Source organism: Phocoena phocoena, chromosome 4 (assembly GCF_963924675.1).
Source record: "Phocoena phocoena chromosome 4, mPhoPho1.1, whole genome shotgun sequence".
NCBI lineage: Eukaryota > Metazoa > Chordata > Mammalia > Artiodactyla > Phocoenidae > Phocoena > Phocoena phocoena.
This window is the reverse complement of record NC_089222.1, coordinates 130,875,936-130,895,564: the sequence shown is the minus strand read 5'-3', so window position 1 is coordinate 130,895,564 and position 19,629 is coordinate 130,875,936. Positions and strand designations below refer to the sequence as shown.

General features: G+C 38.7%; 1 protein-coding gene across 2 annotated transcripts in view; it reads left to right on the top strand.

Moving 5' to 3' along the window:
• Window positions 1–2,682: 2,682 nt before the first annotated feature.
• LTN1 (listerin E3 ubiquitin protein ligase 1) overlaps window positions 2,683–19,629 on the top strand; it is a 63,031-nt gene continuing 46,084 nt past the window's right edge. For both annotated transcript variants that reach the window (XM_065876201.1, XM_065876202.1), the window contains exons 1-6: window positions 2,683–2,724; window positions 7,806–8,009; window positions 8,528–8,626; window positions 9,124–9,354; window positions 11,741–11,793; window positions 12,503–12,683. In XM_065876201.1, the coding sequence (XP_065732273.1) occupies window positions 2,683–2,724; window positions 7,806–8,009; window positions 8,528–8,626; window positions 9,124–9,354; window positions 11,741–11,793; window positions 12,503–12,683 (810 nt within the window). The remainder of the gene's footprint in view (window positions 2,725–7,805; window positions 8,010–8,527; window positions 8,627–9,123; window positions 9,355–11,740; window positions 11,794–12,502; window positions 12,684–19,629) is intronic.

Sequence of the window (19,629 nt, the reverse complement as noted above, 5' to 3'; positions counted from 1 at the left end):
TGATACGTGACACCAAAATTATCAGTGAATTGCCTGATATCTAGTACTATTTCTTATGGTAAGCTGTTTTCCAGCTATACTGTATAACTCTTAAGAGGACACTATGATTTGTGCAACTGATGATGTAAGGTATTTTATACAAACAACTTGATTATTTATTTTTATTTAAAATTACATAATAGGGCTTCCCAGGTGGCGCAGTGGTTGAGAGTCCGCCTGCCGATGCAGGGGACATGGGTTCGTGCCCCCATCTGGGAAGATCCCACATGCCGCGGAGCAGCTGGGCCCGTGAGCCATGGCCGCTGAGCCTGCGCGTCCGGAGCCTGTTCTCCACAACGGGAGAGGCCACAACAGTAAGAGGCCTGCATACTGCAAAAAAAAAAAAAAAAAAAAAAAATTACATAATAAATACATGAATATAGTCTCCTTGTATAAAATAAAATCTTACAGGGAAGGCTTAATTTCCTTTGACTATAATTCTTAACCCTAATCTCTTTTCTTGCCACCTCTTTCCCCTAAGGATTAACTTCAATTATCAGATTGGTATGATACTTGCAGCCTTTTTTTCTGTGTATTTACATAATATATATGTATCCATATAATACTGTTTTATAAATTTTTTAGACACAAATGGTATTATGCTGTATATATTACTCTATTTGCTTTCAATTTAAGAATGTCTTAGAATTCTTCCCATGTACGTACAGATAAACCTCTCTTAACTGCTGCCTAATAGTCCATAGAATAGATAATTTACTTAGCCATTCCCCCAATGGATAGACACTAGGTTGTTTTCAATTATCGTGCTATTATAGTGTTTTAGTGAACATCCTGCAGCATGTCTCTGTATGTATTTTTTTTAATCAGGGTCCAGTCAGGAAAACAGAAACTTCACTACTTATTTAAAGAGAAAAAAATTTAACATGGGAGATTGGTTAAAAACGAGTATAAAAGCAAAAAGAGAATCCTGAGGTAACAGAGGCGATTACTGCACAGCAGCTACTATCACTAGGGCTAGTAAAGGAAAGAAGGAAAGAAGAGGTTGGGGTAATTCGAATTTAGAAGTTTGGAGGAGGGCCTGGAAAAGCTGGGGCTCAGTTCAAGCCTATGAAGAGAGGGTGGTGCCTGGCTGTAGCTGCTCTCTGGAGCTCAAAGAAGGTACTCCGTGGTGCTGGGGCTCTGAATTCTGAGAAGGGGGACGTCTTAAGAGTTCAAAGGAGGGGGCCCATGGAGCTAGGACTCATGCTTTGGAGGGGAAAGGTCCTGCCTGGCTGCTGCTGGTACCCCTGAGGTGTGCAATGAGGTTGACTCTGATGGTCGAAAAAAAAGATGGAGACGGAAAACAACTGCTGCCTATACCAATTGCTGCTACCAGGGCAAAGAGCTGCTGCTGAGATGATGCTAGCAGTATGGAGCAAGTCGCTTCTTCCTCTTCTCTTTCCGTCTCCTTCTAGTCCATTGTCCCCCGCCCCCCCCCCCCCCCACGTTGAAGGAACCTAACAGGAAGACAGCTGACTAAAGGAGAAATAGTCTGCAGAGCCTCCGTGTCATGGAGTCGATTATAATAGGGTGAGTGTGTGGGCATGAGATAATAACCAGCAACATGTGTTTATGTTTCTGTGCTGTGATTCTGAGGAGCAAAATCACTAACTACAAAACCTGTAAATTTCAAATTTTAAGAGAGACTACCACACTACCCTCTTTTCGAAAAGCTGCACATAACACTTTTGATATGGGGGGAAAAAAACGCGGGGGGGTTGGATTTAGAGAATATTGCCTAGAGCACTACTTTGCAAATTTTAACAAAACCTGGGAACATTGTTAAAAATGCAAAATCTGATTTAATAGTCCCAAAGTGGGCCTGACAGTCTGCATTTCTAAGAAACACCCAGGTGATACCGATAATTGCTCTTTTGGGGGGCGGGGGCTGCGTTAGGTTTTAGTTGCGGCACGCGGGATCTTCCTTGAGACGTGCGGGATCTTTTCGTTGCGGCACGCGGGGTCATCGCCAGTTGTGGCCTGCGGGTTTTCTCTCTAGTTGTGGCTCGCCAGCTCCAGGGCGCGTGGGCTCTGTGCTTTGTGGCACGCTGGCTCTCTCGTTGAGCTCAGCGAGCTCAGTAGTGTGGCACGAGGGCTTGGCTGCCCCTCTGGCATGTGGGAATCTTAGTTCCCCGATCCCGGATGGAACCCTCGCCCTGTGCACTGGAAGGCGGATTCTTTACCACTGGACCACCAGGGAAGTCCCGATAATTGCATTTTAAAAAGTCTAACATTGTCCCATCTTCCTTCAGCCACTACTGTGTCATTCTACTGCTACCCTTGTATGAAAACACCTCCCTCATGGCCCATGCCGGTCTCCTACCCGCTAAGCAGGGAACAAATCTTTGCTGCAGGAAAGGGAAGAAGCAGGATTTAGCGCTATGCTTGGCTTCCTATTGGGCAGGGGTCACGTCACCTCAGATGGGCGTGGCTCCAAGTGGGACATATCCCGCCACGGATGGCCAGGGACGCGGCAGGAGGCGGGAGCGGAAGTGGGGCGGCATGTGGGCGCGGTGGGTGACGGAAGGGGAGGGACAGGGGAAGGCGTTCCTATGGGCCCTTTTCCGGTCCAAGGGGCCGGAAGTTGTGGCCCAGCCGTGTCAACTGGGGCTGAGGTTTGAGAGTGCCGCTGAGACCGCGACCATGGGCGGGAAGAACAAGCAGAGGACCAAGGGGAACCTGAGGGTGAGTGCGGGGTGGCCCAGCCAACCTAGGAGTCCTTGCCTCGCAGTGGCTGGCTCCGCCCGGCGCAGGGCCGGAGGATGTGTGCAGCGCGGCTGTGGGGAGGCGTGTGTTTGCGTGTCGAGTGTGACCTCTCTGTTGTGTGTGCGTCCCCGCGGGCGGGGTGGATTATCTCTGAGCAGATTGGGGAGTCGTAAGAGAAAAGATGTTCCGTGCCAGAGCTGTCCGCACCCGAGCACATCCCCCTCACCCAACATTTTCATTAAGAATTGGTTCCGTGTCGGCTTCAAGAGGAAGGTTATCTGGCCAGGGTGGCAGGGGTGAACAAGGGAATTGGGTGGGAAGCAGTTAAGGTGAGCCTGGTGTGCAGGGTATCTCGGATCATGTCGCTCCTTCGCTTATAAACCTGCTGTGGCTGCCCACATCCCTCGGGGTAAAGGCTAAAGCCGTTACGACGATACATACACGGTGCATGGTCTGCTGCGGCCTCTTTCCACCTCCGACCCCATCTTCAACTCCCTCCGCCTCGCTCACTCCATCTGGCCACGCTTATCTCTTCACCGAAACTTGACCTTGCCTGGCAGGCTCCCCGACGCTCTTTTGTTAGGTGCCTCCAAATTTTGCCCGAGATATCTCAGTGAGGTCTCCGGTGATCACCCTATTTTAAGTTGTAGCCCTCCACCCCGCTCCCTTTTCTCCTTTCCTGCTTTATTTTATTCCGTTGCATTGATGACTTCTAACATATTAGTTGACTGTCCCGCTTCATTTACTGTCTTGCTTCACTAGGATATTAGTATAGGATATAAGTATCATGAAGGCAGGCGTTTTTATCTGCTGCTGTTATCCTCGGAGCCTGGAACAAGGATTAGCATATAGTAGAAGTTCACTAAATACTTGTTTAAACCCCAGAGTGGACTAAACCTACAAGATTGGGGATGCCATAATGATATTTTTTATAGTACGAGGTTTATTATGGCACAGTCTAATTTTATGAGGGTGCTTTTTTCCTGTTTGTGAAACAATTCTTGTGATTCCAGTACCACATTTTCTTAGATCTGTCGCTTAATCTGTTTTGGAGGTTAATAATAGTAACAGTGATAATAGTAACTTACCTTGTGTTAGTACTCTCCTAAATGCTTTACTTGCATCCTCATTTAACTTAAAATTTTTTTCTCAATGTTTACTTTTGAAATATTCCAAATATTAGCAACAACTCATAATTCTTTACCTAGAATTACCAATTGTTAATCTTTGGTCACTTTTGCTTTCTCTTTCTAAATATATGTATTTTGCTGAACCGTATGAGAAGTAGTTGCAGAAATCATGACCCTTAACTTCTAAATACTTCAGCATGTATATTCTAAAAACAGTGCCATTCTTCTACATAACCGTGAGCAATTATAACATGCAGAAAATTCAACTTCAGTATAATACTATTATCTAATAATATACATTATCGTATTCAGATTTCTGTAGTCATCTCAATATTGTTCTCTATAAGTTTTATTTAGATATAGCATTTAAAAATTTTTTTAAATTTATTTTTGGCTCTTGGTACGCGTGGGCTTTCTCTAGTTGCAGTGAGCAGGGGCTGCACTTCGTTGTGGTGCACGGGCTTCTCATTGCAGTGGCTTCTGTTGCAGAGCACGGGCTCTAGGCACGCGGGCTTCAGGAGTTGAGGCACGTGGGCTCAGTAGTTGTGGCTTGTGTGTTCTAGAGCACGGGCTCAGTAGTTGTGGTGCACGGGCTTAGTTGCTCTGCGGTATGTGGGATCTTCCCGGACCAGGGACCGAACCCATGTGCCCTGCATTGGCAGGTGGATTGTTAACCTCTGAACCACCAGGGAAGTCCCTAGATATAGCATTTTAAAAAACATTGAAGATCCATGAAAGGATCACTCATTCCATTTAGCTATCATTTAGATCTAGGCAGTTTTCCTAGTGCCTTTTTTCGGAGGAAGATTCTTTTATGGCATGGACAATTTGGAAGAGTCTAGGCAATTGATTTGCTTAACTTAGATTTGTCTAATTGTTCCTTATAATTACATTCAGGTTAAACAGTTTTTGACAGAAATGCTTCATAGATGATGTGTAATTTCTTAGTGCCTCTCACATCACGGGGACACATAATGTCTGTTTATTAATGAGACACATAATCTCATTATTGGTGGTATATGTGTAATCACTTGATTAAGGTGATGTCCATTGTATAAGTGTCTCTTTTTATTGGCTATTAACAAATAATATGTGGAGTAGTAATTTCAGAATAACCTGTTCTCTCATAAACTTTCACTTAATGGTTTTTAGCATCCTTTGATAATTCTTGCTGGAATCAATTATTATTATGGTGGTTTGAAAATTTATGTTTAATCTTGACTACACCTAAGTAATGATTTAGTGACTGTTGTCTCATTTTAAAGATGATGATTCTGAGGCTTTGAGAATTAACTTGCCTAAATTCATGTAGTCAGGAAGTTGTGGAGTTGGGATTTGAACTTCAGAGTGGCAGTCATTCATTCAACAGAAGAGCTTGAATACTGAATGCCGTGTATTCAAAGATGACAAAGAAAATTTCTGTTCTTGAACTATTAGTTTGATGATAGACAGATAAGTAAGCAAATAATTGTAATATATTAAAGAATTATGATACAGGTATCAGAAGCAAAGTGGGAGAACAGAAAAGAACGGTGATTGACCGGAGAGGCAAACGTTGAAAACATGAATGTGTTTTCAGGGATAACTGGGAGTTTGTCAGGGAGAGAAAAGATTACACAAAGACCAAATTGTGGATAACTAATAAGAACGTGCTGTGTAGCACAAGGAACTCTACTCACATACTCTGTAATGGCCTGTATGGGAAAAGAATCTTAAAAAAAAAAAAAAGTGGATATATGTATATGTATAATTGATTCACTTCGCTGTACACCTGAAACTAACACAACATTGTAAATCAACTATACTCCAATAAAAATTTTTTTTAAAAAAATGTGTTTGCTGTTTGAAAAAAATGAATAAAAAGACCAGATTTTCTGAAAAGGCATGACATATTTGGGGAACTTTGTATTGAGTTTGGAACTAGAACATAAATGGTGGGAACAAAAGGGAGCAGGGAGGAGGAAGTGGGACAAGGGAAGAAAAAAGTGTTAGAAAGATGACTGGAGAGGTCGAGGCCAGATGGTGAAAGATCCCGAAAGCTTCCTGAATTTGGTCTTTAAACTGTAGACTCAGGATTGCCACCTCAAATATTATACCTCTAGAAGCCAGGCACAAAAGAATGAAGTAGGTGTAGTATAAGAAAATTAACAGCGGGCTTCCCTCGTGGCGCAGTGGTTGAGAGTCCGCCTGCCGATGCAGGGGACGCGGGTTCGTGCCCGGTCCGGGAAGATCCCACATGTCGCGGAGCGGCTGGGCTCGTGAGCCATGGCCGCTGAGCCTGCGCGTCCGGAGCCTGCACGTCCAGAGCCTGTGCTCCCGCAGCGGGAGAGGCCACAACAGTGAGAGGCCCGCGTACCGCAAAAAAAAAAAAAAAAAAAGAGACAATTAACTGCCAGAAATAGTATCGAGGTTCTTAATTTTTGAACTGTGGGTATGAGCATCTAACGTACAGTGGAGAAGGTAACAAGAAACAGTAACTACATTTTAAGTTCAAAGTAGATATTGAAAAAAAGATACAATTAGTTGAAAATAATTTGTTTCTGTGAAACTGGACATCTGATATCTTTTCTGTACTTAGTTATCACTGTCAGCTCTGGTCTTCAGGTCAGTTCAGAATTCAGCCTTGACTCCTTTAGCTTTTAGCTTTTTATACTATTTCATTATTCTGTTTCATAATAAAACTGTTTACACATGAGATTATAGGTAAAACTCCAATGTCTTAATGTCATCATAGTTTTCAGAATTATAATTCACTAACTTCCTTTGTAGCTCTTTATTCATGTATCAATATTGAGAAAGGTAAACTGAATAATGTTAGTTCATTTTAATAAAGTTTTAAAATAGAGAACCTTTTTTGAAATTAGGCCAAGTGCCACTGTTTTGAAAAAATATCTAGTCCATCATTTTCATTTCTGGTCACTCATTTCAGTTTAGAAAGTAGTACAGATTATTATTCCTTGATAAATGATTTTCCCAAACACAGTTTTGCTAGGTATGAACAAACTGAATCATACATTTGGATTTTCAGACATTCTTACGGAGGAATAAGAAATAGATGAGTTTAGATGGGTTGTGATGTCATCCTGGACATTGAACTGAGACATTTTCCTATTAGATGACAATGAATACATTAATTTCTTTCAACAGTTCAAGTATTTTCTTTCTTTGTCACAAAGAATCCTTTAACGTTTAGTACTGGAAGCTACTATATATTGTGTATCAATCAAACAAGCCACTGACTGTGTTTCTAAACAAAGGAGTGTATCTTATATCCTGATCATTGTATTGATTTTTATGTACATACTAATGTAATTTGTAACCATTTTAGCCCAAAGAGATTTGGTTAGGCTTTGGGTATGTGGAAATGAGTGTGTCTGCCCACAAGGAACTCCTTGTCTAGAAGTTGCTATCATTAGACTTGTCCTAGGGTAGTTGCTTAATAAATATTTGTTGAATGAGTGGATGAATGAAGAGATATCCATTTATGAGTTAATTTTGCATCACTACACAGTATACATATATGTGTATACATACTATTTATACAAAAGTTGGAAATAAAAAATTTCATAAAACAGTACTTATTCTTACCATATGTGATGCATTCTGATTTTTAAAATTTTGTTCTATTTCTTTAAAATGTTGTCATGGCCCATGAGCCTCTAATGGCTTGTAATCACAACTTTAAAAACATGGTTCTGATGTTTAGGAAACTAGGAAATAGCTCCTAGGATCATTATTGTTAAATTCTTGGTGACAAAAATATTTATCTTTGGCAAACATTGCAATAGATGCATAGGCTAGGGGGAAAAAGTCCTCAAATAGAAGTTTGCTTTATTGTGGGAATTGTCAAGTAATTACTCCAAAGAACTCAAAGTTAAATTTTGAACTCTTCCTTGACTCTGACTTTTTTTCTCCCTACTTTCTTACCAGCCTTCAAACAGTGGCCGAGCTGCAGAACTCCTTGCCAAGGAACAGGGAACAGTGCCTGGATTTATTGGTTTTGGAACATTTCACAGTGACCTAGGCTATGTTCCTGCTATTCAAGGAGCTGAAGAAATAGACAGTCTTGTGGATTCTGATTTCCGAATGGTGCTGCGAAAACTTTCAAAGAAAGATGTCACGACAAAACTAAAAGCAAGTTTTATTGTTTTCATTAAAATGATCAAGAAAATCTTTTTGTTAAAATGTTATTGGCATATTTTATGTAAAGAAGAATGAAGAATCATCACTAATAAGTACTTTTAAATGAAGAATCATCACTAATAAGTACTTTTACAATTGTACTTTTTGCTGATACAGACTTTAGGTTATACTTATCTTCTGGGTTATAAGTTAGTTTGTTCTGCACTTTTTAGAATCACTTTGGAATTCTGGCTTTACATTTTTTCCTATTAAGTAATGTAATTTTGACTCTATAATTTTAAATGGGTTTTTTTTTGTTTGTGTATGTTTTATATATTTTTTAAAACAACTGAAAAGTTTCTACCATAGTAACCTATAAAGAACTCTTCAGATTAGTCCCATGTGACACAAACAGGGATGGTGTATTCTCATGTTACATAAAATAGACTAAGCTTCTAGAACAGCATAAATATAATCAACAGCCAATATTATGGCTGTTGATCCTTAACGATTTTAATAATTTATTTTAGGCTATGCAGGAATTTGGAACCATGTGTACAGAGAGAGACACGGAAATTGTAAAAGGAGTTCTTCCATATTGGCCAAGAATTTTCTGCAAAATTTCACTAGTAAGTATTAAGACTTGACTAGTATATTTCTGTTGTGGTTTTTTTGTTTTGTTTTTGTTTTTGGTTGAAGTTGTGGGGACTGTCAAATTTATATGATTCATTTTTGATGAGGGTTATGGAATGTTATGTCAATATTATTATGCAGATTGGATCATGTTGGGTTGTAAAAAGGAGTCTGTTAGGTCCTTACTATAGAATTACCTAGATACTTTTAAGTCATAGTAAATTTTGACAATGTAATTTCTTTGTATACTTCCTGCAGAAGAATGAGAATGAATTGCTTATTTATTCCAGGTTTAGCCCTGACTCTATCTTGAATACAGTCATTTTTATCTCATTGGGAAAAGGAAAAATTAATCAGTTTTTTAATATAATTATTGAATTTAGCTTTGTGCATAGGTGAATTCTTATTAATGGGTCTTCATCGCATACCCAGAAATGTCAGTATTTATTTTTATGGGTTAGAGCTGTTTTAAACCATGTTATATTTTCAATAGGATCATGACCGCCGGGTTCGAGAAGCCACACAGCAAGCTTTTGAAAAACTTATCCTTAAAGTTAAGAAACACTTGGCTCCTTACTTAAAAAGTTTAATGGGCTATTGGCTAATGGCTCAGTGTGATACTTACACACCAGCTGCATCTGCAGCAAAAGATGCCTTTGAAGCAGCTTTCCCTCCAAGCAAGCAACCTGAAGCCATAGCATTTTGTAAGGATGAAATTACAAGTGTAAGTCCTTGGAACCTTTCTGTATCTAATTTTAAAGTATCTAAGGGATATAAAGCGTATTACAAAGGCGGCTCTTTTACCTAGCATTGTGAGGGTATGAGAAGTGAAATATTTTCAGTGGAAGATTGTGTTTTTTAAATGGTGTTTGTCAAAGTTGACCATTTTGGCTTTTTAAAACATAATTAGCTTTTTGGATTGGATCTTTCTAAATGATTTAAGTTTTCCCTGTTTATTTTAATGTTTTAATTTACTGTATCTAAAAAAATTTAGATAGGTGCTTTGTAATATATAATCTAAAAAAAGAATACATCTATAAATCGAATCTAAACTTTTTTTCCCCATATTTTCAAATCAATACATGTATACAGATCTGTTTCATCCCTGGTATTCCTTTGTATATATAGATATACAACAGTTTATTTAACTTCTTTCATTTTAATACACATTTGGGATTTTTCCCCAGTTTTTTTTTAAGAATAGGTTTATTTATTTATTATTTTTTAAAATATTTATTTACCCGGTTTTTTATGATACTCCCATTAACAGATATACGTTTCTCCAACACTTGGCCAGCAGTTTTGCCAGACCGATATCAGCCATAACTTTTGTGGTTTTTAGTTTGTACACAATACTGTCCTTCCTCATTTTTTCTCTCCTTCTTTGCTATTCCTTATATATGGACTGGAAAAAACTAGACGCCAATTTGTTAGTATTATACCAAGAAATAAAAATAGATGGACTGTGAGTCCATTGAGGAGAAGTAAAAATTTTTTAAAAAAGATAATGCTTGCATTTATTTCTTTATTTAGTACTCTTATATTTCCATAGCACCCTATGTATAATCCTACTTAAACACCTTCCCTCCTCCTCCCTTGTTTTCTCCCTGCTTCCCTCCTTTCAGTTAGTCGACCTTTCTGTGGCTTCCCATTATACTTACAAGTCCAGATTTCTTATCTTGGCCTACAAGGCTCTGCATGATGTGGTCCCTTCTTACCTATCTGATCTCTTCACCCAACATCTCTCTACACACACATGCATTCTAGTTCCCCCTTTAAGTTCTTGGTTCTTACATTCTTTATTTTTCTGTTGTACCAGAGTTGTTTTTCTAGGGTGATGGTTTGTAGTTGTGTGGGTTTTTTTGGCCACACCGCGCGGCTTGTAGGATCTTAGTTCCCGCACCAGGGATTGAACCAGGGCCCCAGCCTTGAAAGCGCTGAGTCCGAGCCACTGGACTGCGAGGGAATTCCCTAGGGTTTGTAGGTTTAATCATACTCTCAAAGGGAGTTCTCTATCCCAACTATAAATTAAATATCATTGGTTTCTTTAAAATATCAAGTGATGAATGTTACGAGTGAAGTATCATGAGTTTGGACACTTAAGAGTTTTAGAAAATGGATTTTGAGATAATTAATTTGGCTATTCATAGTTTTGTTTATTTGGTTGTCTTTTTGTTCTTGGTTTTATTATGGATGGGTAACTGATCATTGGATATGTGGATTATTTCCTCCATTATTTTACCTTTAGTTGGCTGTGTCACAGATATACAGATACTGGGTTTGAACTTTCCTAAGTTCAAAACAAATTTATTAGAGAGGAGTTAGGCAAATGAGATCGAAATGTCATAGGATCTGTAAGAGAACATGGGCTCTGGGTCATACCACTGGGTTCTAGTCCACTCTGCCATTAGTTGGGGTGTTTGACCATGGGCAAGTTTCTGTGCTTCCATTTCCTCATCTGTTAAAGTAGGAATTAACTTGTACTTCATCGAGTTGTTTTGAGGATTTCATTAATGCATGGAATGTGCTCAAAGCAATACATGGTAAATGGAAAAACTCAGTAAATATTGGTTATTATTATTGCTGATAAAATTGATACTGGAACAGTGGACTTACTAGTACTGTACCCCAGAAGTAAACAGACTTACTCAGCATTTCAAATGGAGCCTTAAACCTTCCTCCATGATGGAGCAGAGCACAATGTGTGTACTCTGTGAGCAGGGAGGTGCTCAAAAAAGAGGGGTGAGGAAAGCAGAGCCTAATTCACTCCCAAACTTACTAATCGGACATCCCATTCACTTCACTGCTGTGTGCAAGAGGAATGGAGAAGCAAGAGGCCAGGAGTATTTAAGGGAAAATTCCTCTCAGTGGAAACTGGAGGTGTTTGGAAGAAGTACCTTATCCTTCTTTACCCCAGCAGGTGCCAACCTTGGGGATTGATAGGGGAAAAAAAATGGTAAAATTCAAACCTTTTAGTTTTGCTACTTAATTTTGCTACTTTTGTGAGAAAGGGGATAAAAACTTTTAGTTAAGATGAAGTTTATGTTCTGTCTCTTCACCACTGACAATTCAATAAAATCTCAAGTCTATGGCATTTTTTCCCCCCATAGGTGCTGCAGGATCATCTTATAAAAGAAACACCTGATACACTCAGTGACCCACAGTAAGTTGTATTGTTTCTGTGTAACTCAGGTTAAGTGAAACTATGTTTCACTCATAGGTAATAAGATGATAATTTCAATGTGACATTTTTAAAAAAAGGGATGCTAAATGTAGAGGTGAAAATACTTAATATAGTGCTATTTTCCAGGTGCTGTTTTAAGTGCTTTTACCTGCAAGTTGTCCCGCTATTTAACTTGAATTATCTGGGCGCACGTGTTTGGTTCTTTTACAAAGAGATGTTTTTAGGTTTTTTCCACATTTGCCTTTTGACAGTCATAGCAGGAACCATTTTAAGGTCTGGATGAAAATAGTTGAAGAACTATGAATAGTTCTATTGTAAGAATAGTAAGATGTTCCATTTACTTTTTACTCTTGTGTTCTAATCAAACTATTAAGAATCTGTAAGGGAAAGTACTCTTAGGTGCAGTGTTATTTATTCTCTAATCATCCAATTAACTGCTACTGAGAGCAGTGTACATGCACACTTATTTCAAGCCACAACTCTTGATTTACTTTCACCTTTTATTATTCGAATAATATGTGATGAAAATTCTATGTATTTTGCGGGGGTTTGGCACAGGGAGAATGAATATAGAGATAAAGCAACTTTGGTAGATATTCAATGATAAAACATTTAAAATAGAAGTGCTGAATATGTAGTTTGTCTTATTCTCAATCCTTATATGTATTTATTTTCTTTTTACATCAAGAACTATTCCAGAGGAAGAAAGAGAAGCTAAATTCTATCGGGTTGTAACTTGTTCCTTATTGGCATTGAAAAAATTGCTTTGCCTCCTACCCGATAATGAACTTGATTCTCTGGAGGAGAAATTTAAGTCTCTTTTATCACAGAATAAGTTTTGGAAGTATGGAAAACACAGTATACCTCAGGTATCTTAATCTTTTTTATTTTAAGACATTCCTCTGATTCTTTTTTCTCCCCTGATCTTGTTATTTTTTATTTAGGCTTCATGTTTATTGTTTATGTTTAAAATTCTGCAGACACATTTTTGTGGTGGGACTGAATTACCTCTCTTACTAGAATGTTCTTGTATTTTCATTTTTTTATTTAGTTGTTTGGACCTCAGATTCAGAGTTGAATCATCATCTTCCTGTGTTCATGGCACCTTAAAACTGCTGGGTGTGTGCAAGTCTCTTCCTTTTAATGTATTTATTTTTTCCCTTTTGTCTGTCTGTCTCCATTTTCCACCTCCACCAGCTGCCTGTTCTAAGTGTGATTAATGTATGTGCTTTCGTCTGTGCAGTTGATTCTCATTACTTACTGTGATTATATTCTGTGAAGTCCACGAACACTGAATTAGTAAACACCGAAGCATCGCTCTTAGGGGAAATGCAGGCTTAGGCTCCTGTTAGTCTCTTGTCACGACATTTTTGACAGTTGGTTAGTACATAACCTTGTTTTATGTGTATCTGTTTAAAGACACCTTATTTAATGTATATTGTTGATTCACTAACTTTGAATTCCCACACAACAGCACTAGACATCATGCCTGAATGAAGTTTATCTAATTTTCTCTGTTAGGCATGTCACAGCCTTTTTGCATGTGTTTTTAATTCACATAAATGATACTAATGATACTGTGTTATATTTCATCCCATTTATTGCTTTTTACTTAGTAGTTTTTTTAATTTTTTTTTTTTTTTTTTGTGGTACGCGGGCCTCTCACTGTTGTGGCCTCTCCCGTTGCGGAGCACAGGCTCCGGATGTGCAGGCTCAGCGGCCATGGCTCACGGGCCCAGCCGCTCTGCGGCATGTGGGATCTTCCCAGACCGGGGCACGAACCTGTGTCCCCTGCATCGGCAGGCGGACTCTCAACCACTGTGCCACCAGGGAAGCCCTTTAATTTTTATACATGTACTTTTTGTTTGTTTGTTTAAAGAAATATTTATTTATTTATTTAGGCTGCGCTGGGTCTTAGTTGCGGCATGCGGGATCTTTTTTTAAATTAATTAATTAATTATTTTTTTGGCCGTGTTGGGTTTTCTTTGCTGCGCGTGGGCTTTCTTCAGTTGCGGCGAGTGGGGGCTACTCTTCCTTGCACTGTAGGTGTGAGGGCTTCAGTAGTTGTGGCACGCGGGCTCTAGAGCGTAGGCTCAGTAGTTGTGGCGCACGGGCTTAGTTGCTCTGCAGCATGTGGGATCTTCCTGGGCGAGGGCTCGAACCTGTGTCGCCTGCATTGGGAGGCAGATTCTTAACCACTGCGCCACCAGGGAAGTCCCAAGCTCTCGGGGTCTTTTAGTTGCAGCATGTGAGCTCTTAGTTGTGACATGCATGCAGGATCTAGTTCCCTGACCAGGGATCAAACCCAGGCCCCCTGCATTGGGAGCACGGGGTCTTACCCACTGGACCACCAGGGAAGTCCCAGTAGTTTTTTAAAAAGTACTAAGATATTTAAATCCATTACATTCCTGTATGTATATCTGGCCCATGGCTTCTAACTGATGTGTAGTACTCAGAAGTTTGCATACATTCCATTTTACCTGTTCATTCCCCCAGTGATAGACACCCTGATTGCCTTCGACTCCCTGCTCTCACAAATAAGGCAGCAGTGAGCATCTTCATTCATGTATCCCCAGATCTGTGAGAATTTCTTTTTCTGAAATTCTCTTAATTTCTGAATTGCTGAGTCAAAGAGTATAGGCGTACTTAATTTTATGAAGTAGTGCCAGATTGCTTACCTGATTGGCTGCATTAGTCTAGGCTCAACTATCAATACATGATGACTACTATATATCCTTATACTGTAGCCAGGGCTGGGCATCATTCAACTTCCTATTTTTCAGTAGTCTAATTAGGAGTTCAAATGATACCTTTCTTTAATTTTAATTACTCTGCTAACTAGTGACTTTTAACATCTCTTCATAAGCTTTTTAGATTTTTATGTTTCCTCTGTAAACTACTTATTCATATCTTCACCCCTTTTTTTCTGTTGAAGTTCTGTTTTTCTTATTTTACTGGAGTTCCTTGTATATTTTAAATATTAGTCCTTTTGTCATTTTTAGGCATTGTAAATAATCTCCCATTCTGTCACCTTTCATGTGTCCTCTTTTATAAAGAAATCTTAATTTTGATGTAATCAAAACCACTGATTTTGCCTTATGAAGGCCTTTCTCACTTTTAAACCATAAAAATATTGTTATATTTAATAGTTATATCTTTTGAAACAGCTATATCCTTTTTTAATAGTTATATCTTTCTTAACAGTTATATCTTTTAATCTCTTTAGTTTTATCTTTCATATGAAGTTTTTAATCCATCAGTAACCCACCTTTTTATGTGGTGTTAAGTGGAGATCTAGTTACATTTCTCTTCATGTACAGTGAGCCACTTTTCCTAACATCACCTAGTTAAACTGTTCATTCTCTCCCTATTGATTTATGGTCCTGCCATTACGGTATATTAAGTTCCCATATGTTCATGAGTTTTTCTCAAAACTCTATCTTCTGATCTATTAGTCTTTGTTTCTTCTTACGCCAGTACCACTGTTAAAATGACATTATGATATGTCCTAATAATTGCTCAGGGGAGGCACTCTTTTCTTCATCTTCAAGACTAAGTTGTTTTAGAAATTTATTCTTCTGTATAAATTTAAGTAAATTTATTGAATTCCTGAAAAATAACATCTAACTGGAATTTTGATTGGGGTTCCACTGAATGATTTGGGGAGACTTGCTGTTTTTAGGTTATTGAACCTGATGTTAAAATTATCTCACAATTTATTCAGGTATTTAAAAAATATCCTAGAATATCTTTTTAAACAACTTTTATTAAGGTATGATTTACATACAATAAAATGCAGTCATTTTAAGCTCACAGTTTAAGATTTGACAGATGTATACACTCATCTTCATGTACATACCCACATAACCACTACAATCAAGAAGTAAAACATCTTTATCACTCAAAAATTGGTTCCTTGTGTCCCTGCAAGTCATCCTCTCCCTTAACCTAGGCAACTATTTATCTACTTTTCTGTCACTTACAGATTCGATTTGTCTTTTTTAGGTTTTCATATAAATGGAGCCATATATTACTCTGTATCTGGCTTCTTTTCTTTTCTTCTCTTTTCTTTTCTTGCCGTGCTGCACAGCTTGTGGGATTTTAGTTTACCAACCAGGGATTGAACCTGGGCCCTCGCCAGTGAGAGTGCAGAGTCCTAACCACTGGACCACCAGGGAATTCCCTGTATCTGGCTTTCTTTTGCTCAGCGTAATGTTTTTAAGATTCTTTGTTGTTGCTTGTATCAGTATTTCAAAGTGGTTGTACTATTTTACACTCTTAATCAGCAGTGTATGAAATTTTTAGTTCCATATCTTTACTTCAATATTGTCCGTTGTTTTAAGTCATTCTCTTGGGTGTGGCATCGGGGATCGGCAAATTACAGCTCATGGGTCAAAATCTGGCACACCTGACCTGTTTTTTGTTGTTGTTGTTGTGTTTTTTTTGCGGTACACGGGCCTCTCACTGTTGTGGCCTCTCCCGTTGCGGAGCACAGGCTCCGGACGCACAGCCTCAGCGGCCATGGCTCACGGGCCCAGCCGCTCTGTGGCATGTGGGATCTTCCCAGACCGGGGCACGAACCCGTGTCCCCTGCATTGGCAGGTGGACTCTCAACCACTGCACCACCAGGGAAGCCCCGTGACCTGTTTTTGTAAATCGTTTTTGTATTGTATGTGGCTGCTTTATGCTAACATAGCAGAACAAAGTAGTTGCAACACAGTCTGTATGGCTTGCAAAGCTTAAAATATTTGTTTTCTGGCTCCTTAAAGAAAATGTTTGCTGACCTCTGGGGTAGAGACTTTACATAGTGGTTTTAATTTGCATTTCCCTGATGGCTAATGGTATTGAACATCTTTTAATATGTTTATTGGCCATTTGTATTTCTTCTTTTTTTCTTTATTTTTATTTGGCAGCACCACTTGGCTTGTGGGACCATAGTTGCCCAACCAGGGATTGAACCAGGGTACCAGCAGTGAAAGTGCTGAGTCCTAATCTCTGGACTGTCAAGGAATTCCCTATCTTCTGTTTTTTTGAGGTGTCTGTTTAACCCTTTTGCTCACTTTTAATTTAATATGTTGTAGTTTTTATATCTAAAATTTCAATTTGGTTTTTGTATTTTCTATTTCTTTGATGAAATTTTCTACTTTTTTAAGACTTCTTTTAAGAGTAGTTTTAGGTTCACAGCAAAATTGAGGAAAAAGTACCAAGATTTCCCATATATCTCCTGCCCCTCACATACATAGCTTCCCCCATTATCAACATCCTCTCACCAGAGTGGTACCTGTTTTTTTTTTTTTTAAACAATTGATGAACCTATATTGATACATCATTATTGTCCAGAATCCATAATTTACATTAGGGTTCACTGTTGATGTTGTATATTCTGTAGGTTTGGACAAATGTATAATGACATGTATCTGTTTCCTGTTTTTTCATTCATTGTTAGCATATTTTTCTTTACCTCACTGAGTATAGTTATAATAGCTGCTGTAAAGTACGTGTTTGATAATAACATCTGAGATCACATTTTCTTGGCTTTCATATGTTGAGGGATTTTAGATTGTATCCTACACATAAATATTTAGATTGCATCCTAGACGTATATATTTAGATTGTATCCTGGAATGTTATGTTTTGGAGACAGGGTTATTTTATATTGCTCCAAAGGGCGTTGATGTCTTTGTGTTAGTGGGCAATCAACTTGGTTAGACTCAACAAACTCTCATGCCTGCAGCGGGCATGGTTCAAGTGTCAGCTGTAGATTTAGACTGTTTAAACACAGAACGTGGGGGTTCTATTCTTTGGTTCTCTTCTTTCTGGAGTTCCCTACTACTCTCTTGCCATCTTGGTTACCCTGGGCTCCTTTTCCTGGTTCTTCCAGTTCCTCCAACCAGAGGGATGTCAGGCTTTCTGTTGCAGTTGTAGCTGCCCCAGTGCCTCTGGTGGTGACTGCATCCACCTTCAGGGCAAAACTGCACAAAATGGGAACTCAGTATGTGTGATTGCTTACTCCAAGTTATGATACCAGCTCCAAAGTGTGTATTTCAGTCTTCAGAGCCCTTGGACAGTTTTTTTGTGTCGGGTTCATAGAGTCTATAGTTGTTCTTTGCAGGAAGATCAATGTATCAGTCTGTAACTACTTGATATTCTTTTGCCTATTTTTCAGTTGGGTTTTTGGTTTTTGTGAGTTACGAATATGCTTTAGTTATTCTGGATACAAGTATTTTGTCAGGTAAAGTATCATGAATGTTTTATTATAGTTTGTGGCTTGCCTTTTCACTTTTTTTCCATGGTTTTTGGAGAGTAGGTGTTTTAAAGTCCCAGTTATCAATTTTTTTTTTTTTACACTTCATACTTTTCATTTCTTATATAAGGAGTCTTTGCCTACTTGAAGGTTGCAAAGATGTTTTTATATTTTATTCTGGAAGTTTTATAGTTTAGGTTTTTTTAGAGTTAATTTTTGTTTATGGCATAAAGGTGAGAGTCAGATTTTTTTTCACATAGATATCCATTTCTTGAAAGACTACCAGCTCCTCCTCACCCCACCACCCTGGCACCTTTGGCAAAATTAAGTTGAACATATGAGATTTTAATTTTGGACTCTTACTCTGTTACATTTTATGTCTATCTTTACACCATTACCACACTTCCTTGATTATAACTTCTACGGTAAGTCCTGAAACCCTCCAACTTGGTTCGTCTTTCTCAAAATTATTTAGCCTATATTAGGCCCTTGCCATCCCGGAATAGTATTTTATAATATACTGCATACTGAACATGACTTCATGGTTTCTGTTACTATTGTGAAATGGGGTTCCTTTTCTGATTCCATTTTCTATTTTGTTTCTACTGTGGTATAGGAATGCTATGCTTTTGTGCATTAATTTTGTATCCAGCAACTCTTCTGAGCTCCTGTTAGTTCTTTTTTTTTTAATCCTTTTATTATTTACAACAATCTTTTGATAATTTCTGCCAAATTTGTTCTGATACATTCTTTTATTTTTTTACATCTTTATTGGAGTATAATTGCTTTACAATGTTGTGTTAGTTTCTCCTTTGTAACAAAGTGAATCAGCTATACGTATACATATATCCCCATATCTCCTCCCTCTTGCATCTCCCTCCCTCCCACCCTCCCTCTCCCACCCCTCTAGGTGGTCACAAAGCACCAAGCTGATCTCCCTATGCTATGCGGCTGCTTCCCACTAGCTAGCTATTTTACGTTTCGTAGTGTATATGTCCATGCCACTGTCTCACTTTCTCCCAGCTTACCCTTCCCCCTCCCCATATCCTCAAGTCCATTCTCTAGTAGGTCTGTGTCTTTATTCCCATCTTGCCCCTAGGTTCTTCAGAACTTTTTTTTTTAATATTCCATATATGTGTGTTAGCCTACAGTATTTGTTTTTCTATTTCTGACTTACTTCACTCTGTATGACACACTCTAGGTCCATCCACCTCACTACAAATAACTCAATTTCATTTCTTTTTATGGCTGAGTAATATCCCATTGTATATATGTGCCACATCTTCTTTATCCATTCATCTGTTGATGGACACTTAGGGTGCTTCCATGTCCTGGCTATTGTAAATAGACCTGCAGTGAACATTGTGGTACATGACTCTTTTTGAATGATGGTTTTCCCAGGGTATATGCCCAGTAGTGGCATTGTTGGGTCATATGGTAGTTCTGTTTTTAGTTCTTTAAGGAACCTCCATACTGTTCTCCGTAGTAGCTGTATCAATTTACATTCCCACCAACAGTGCAAGAGGGTTCCCTTTTCTCCACACCCTCTCCAGCATTTATTGTTTGTAGAC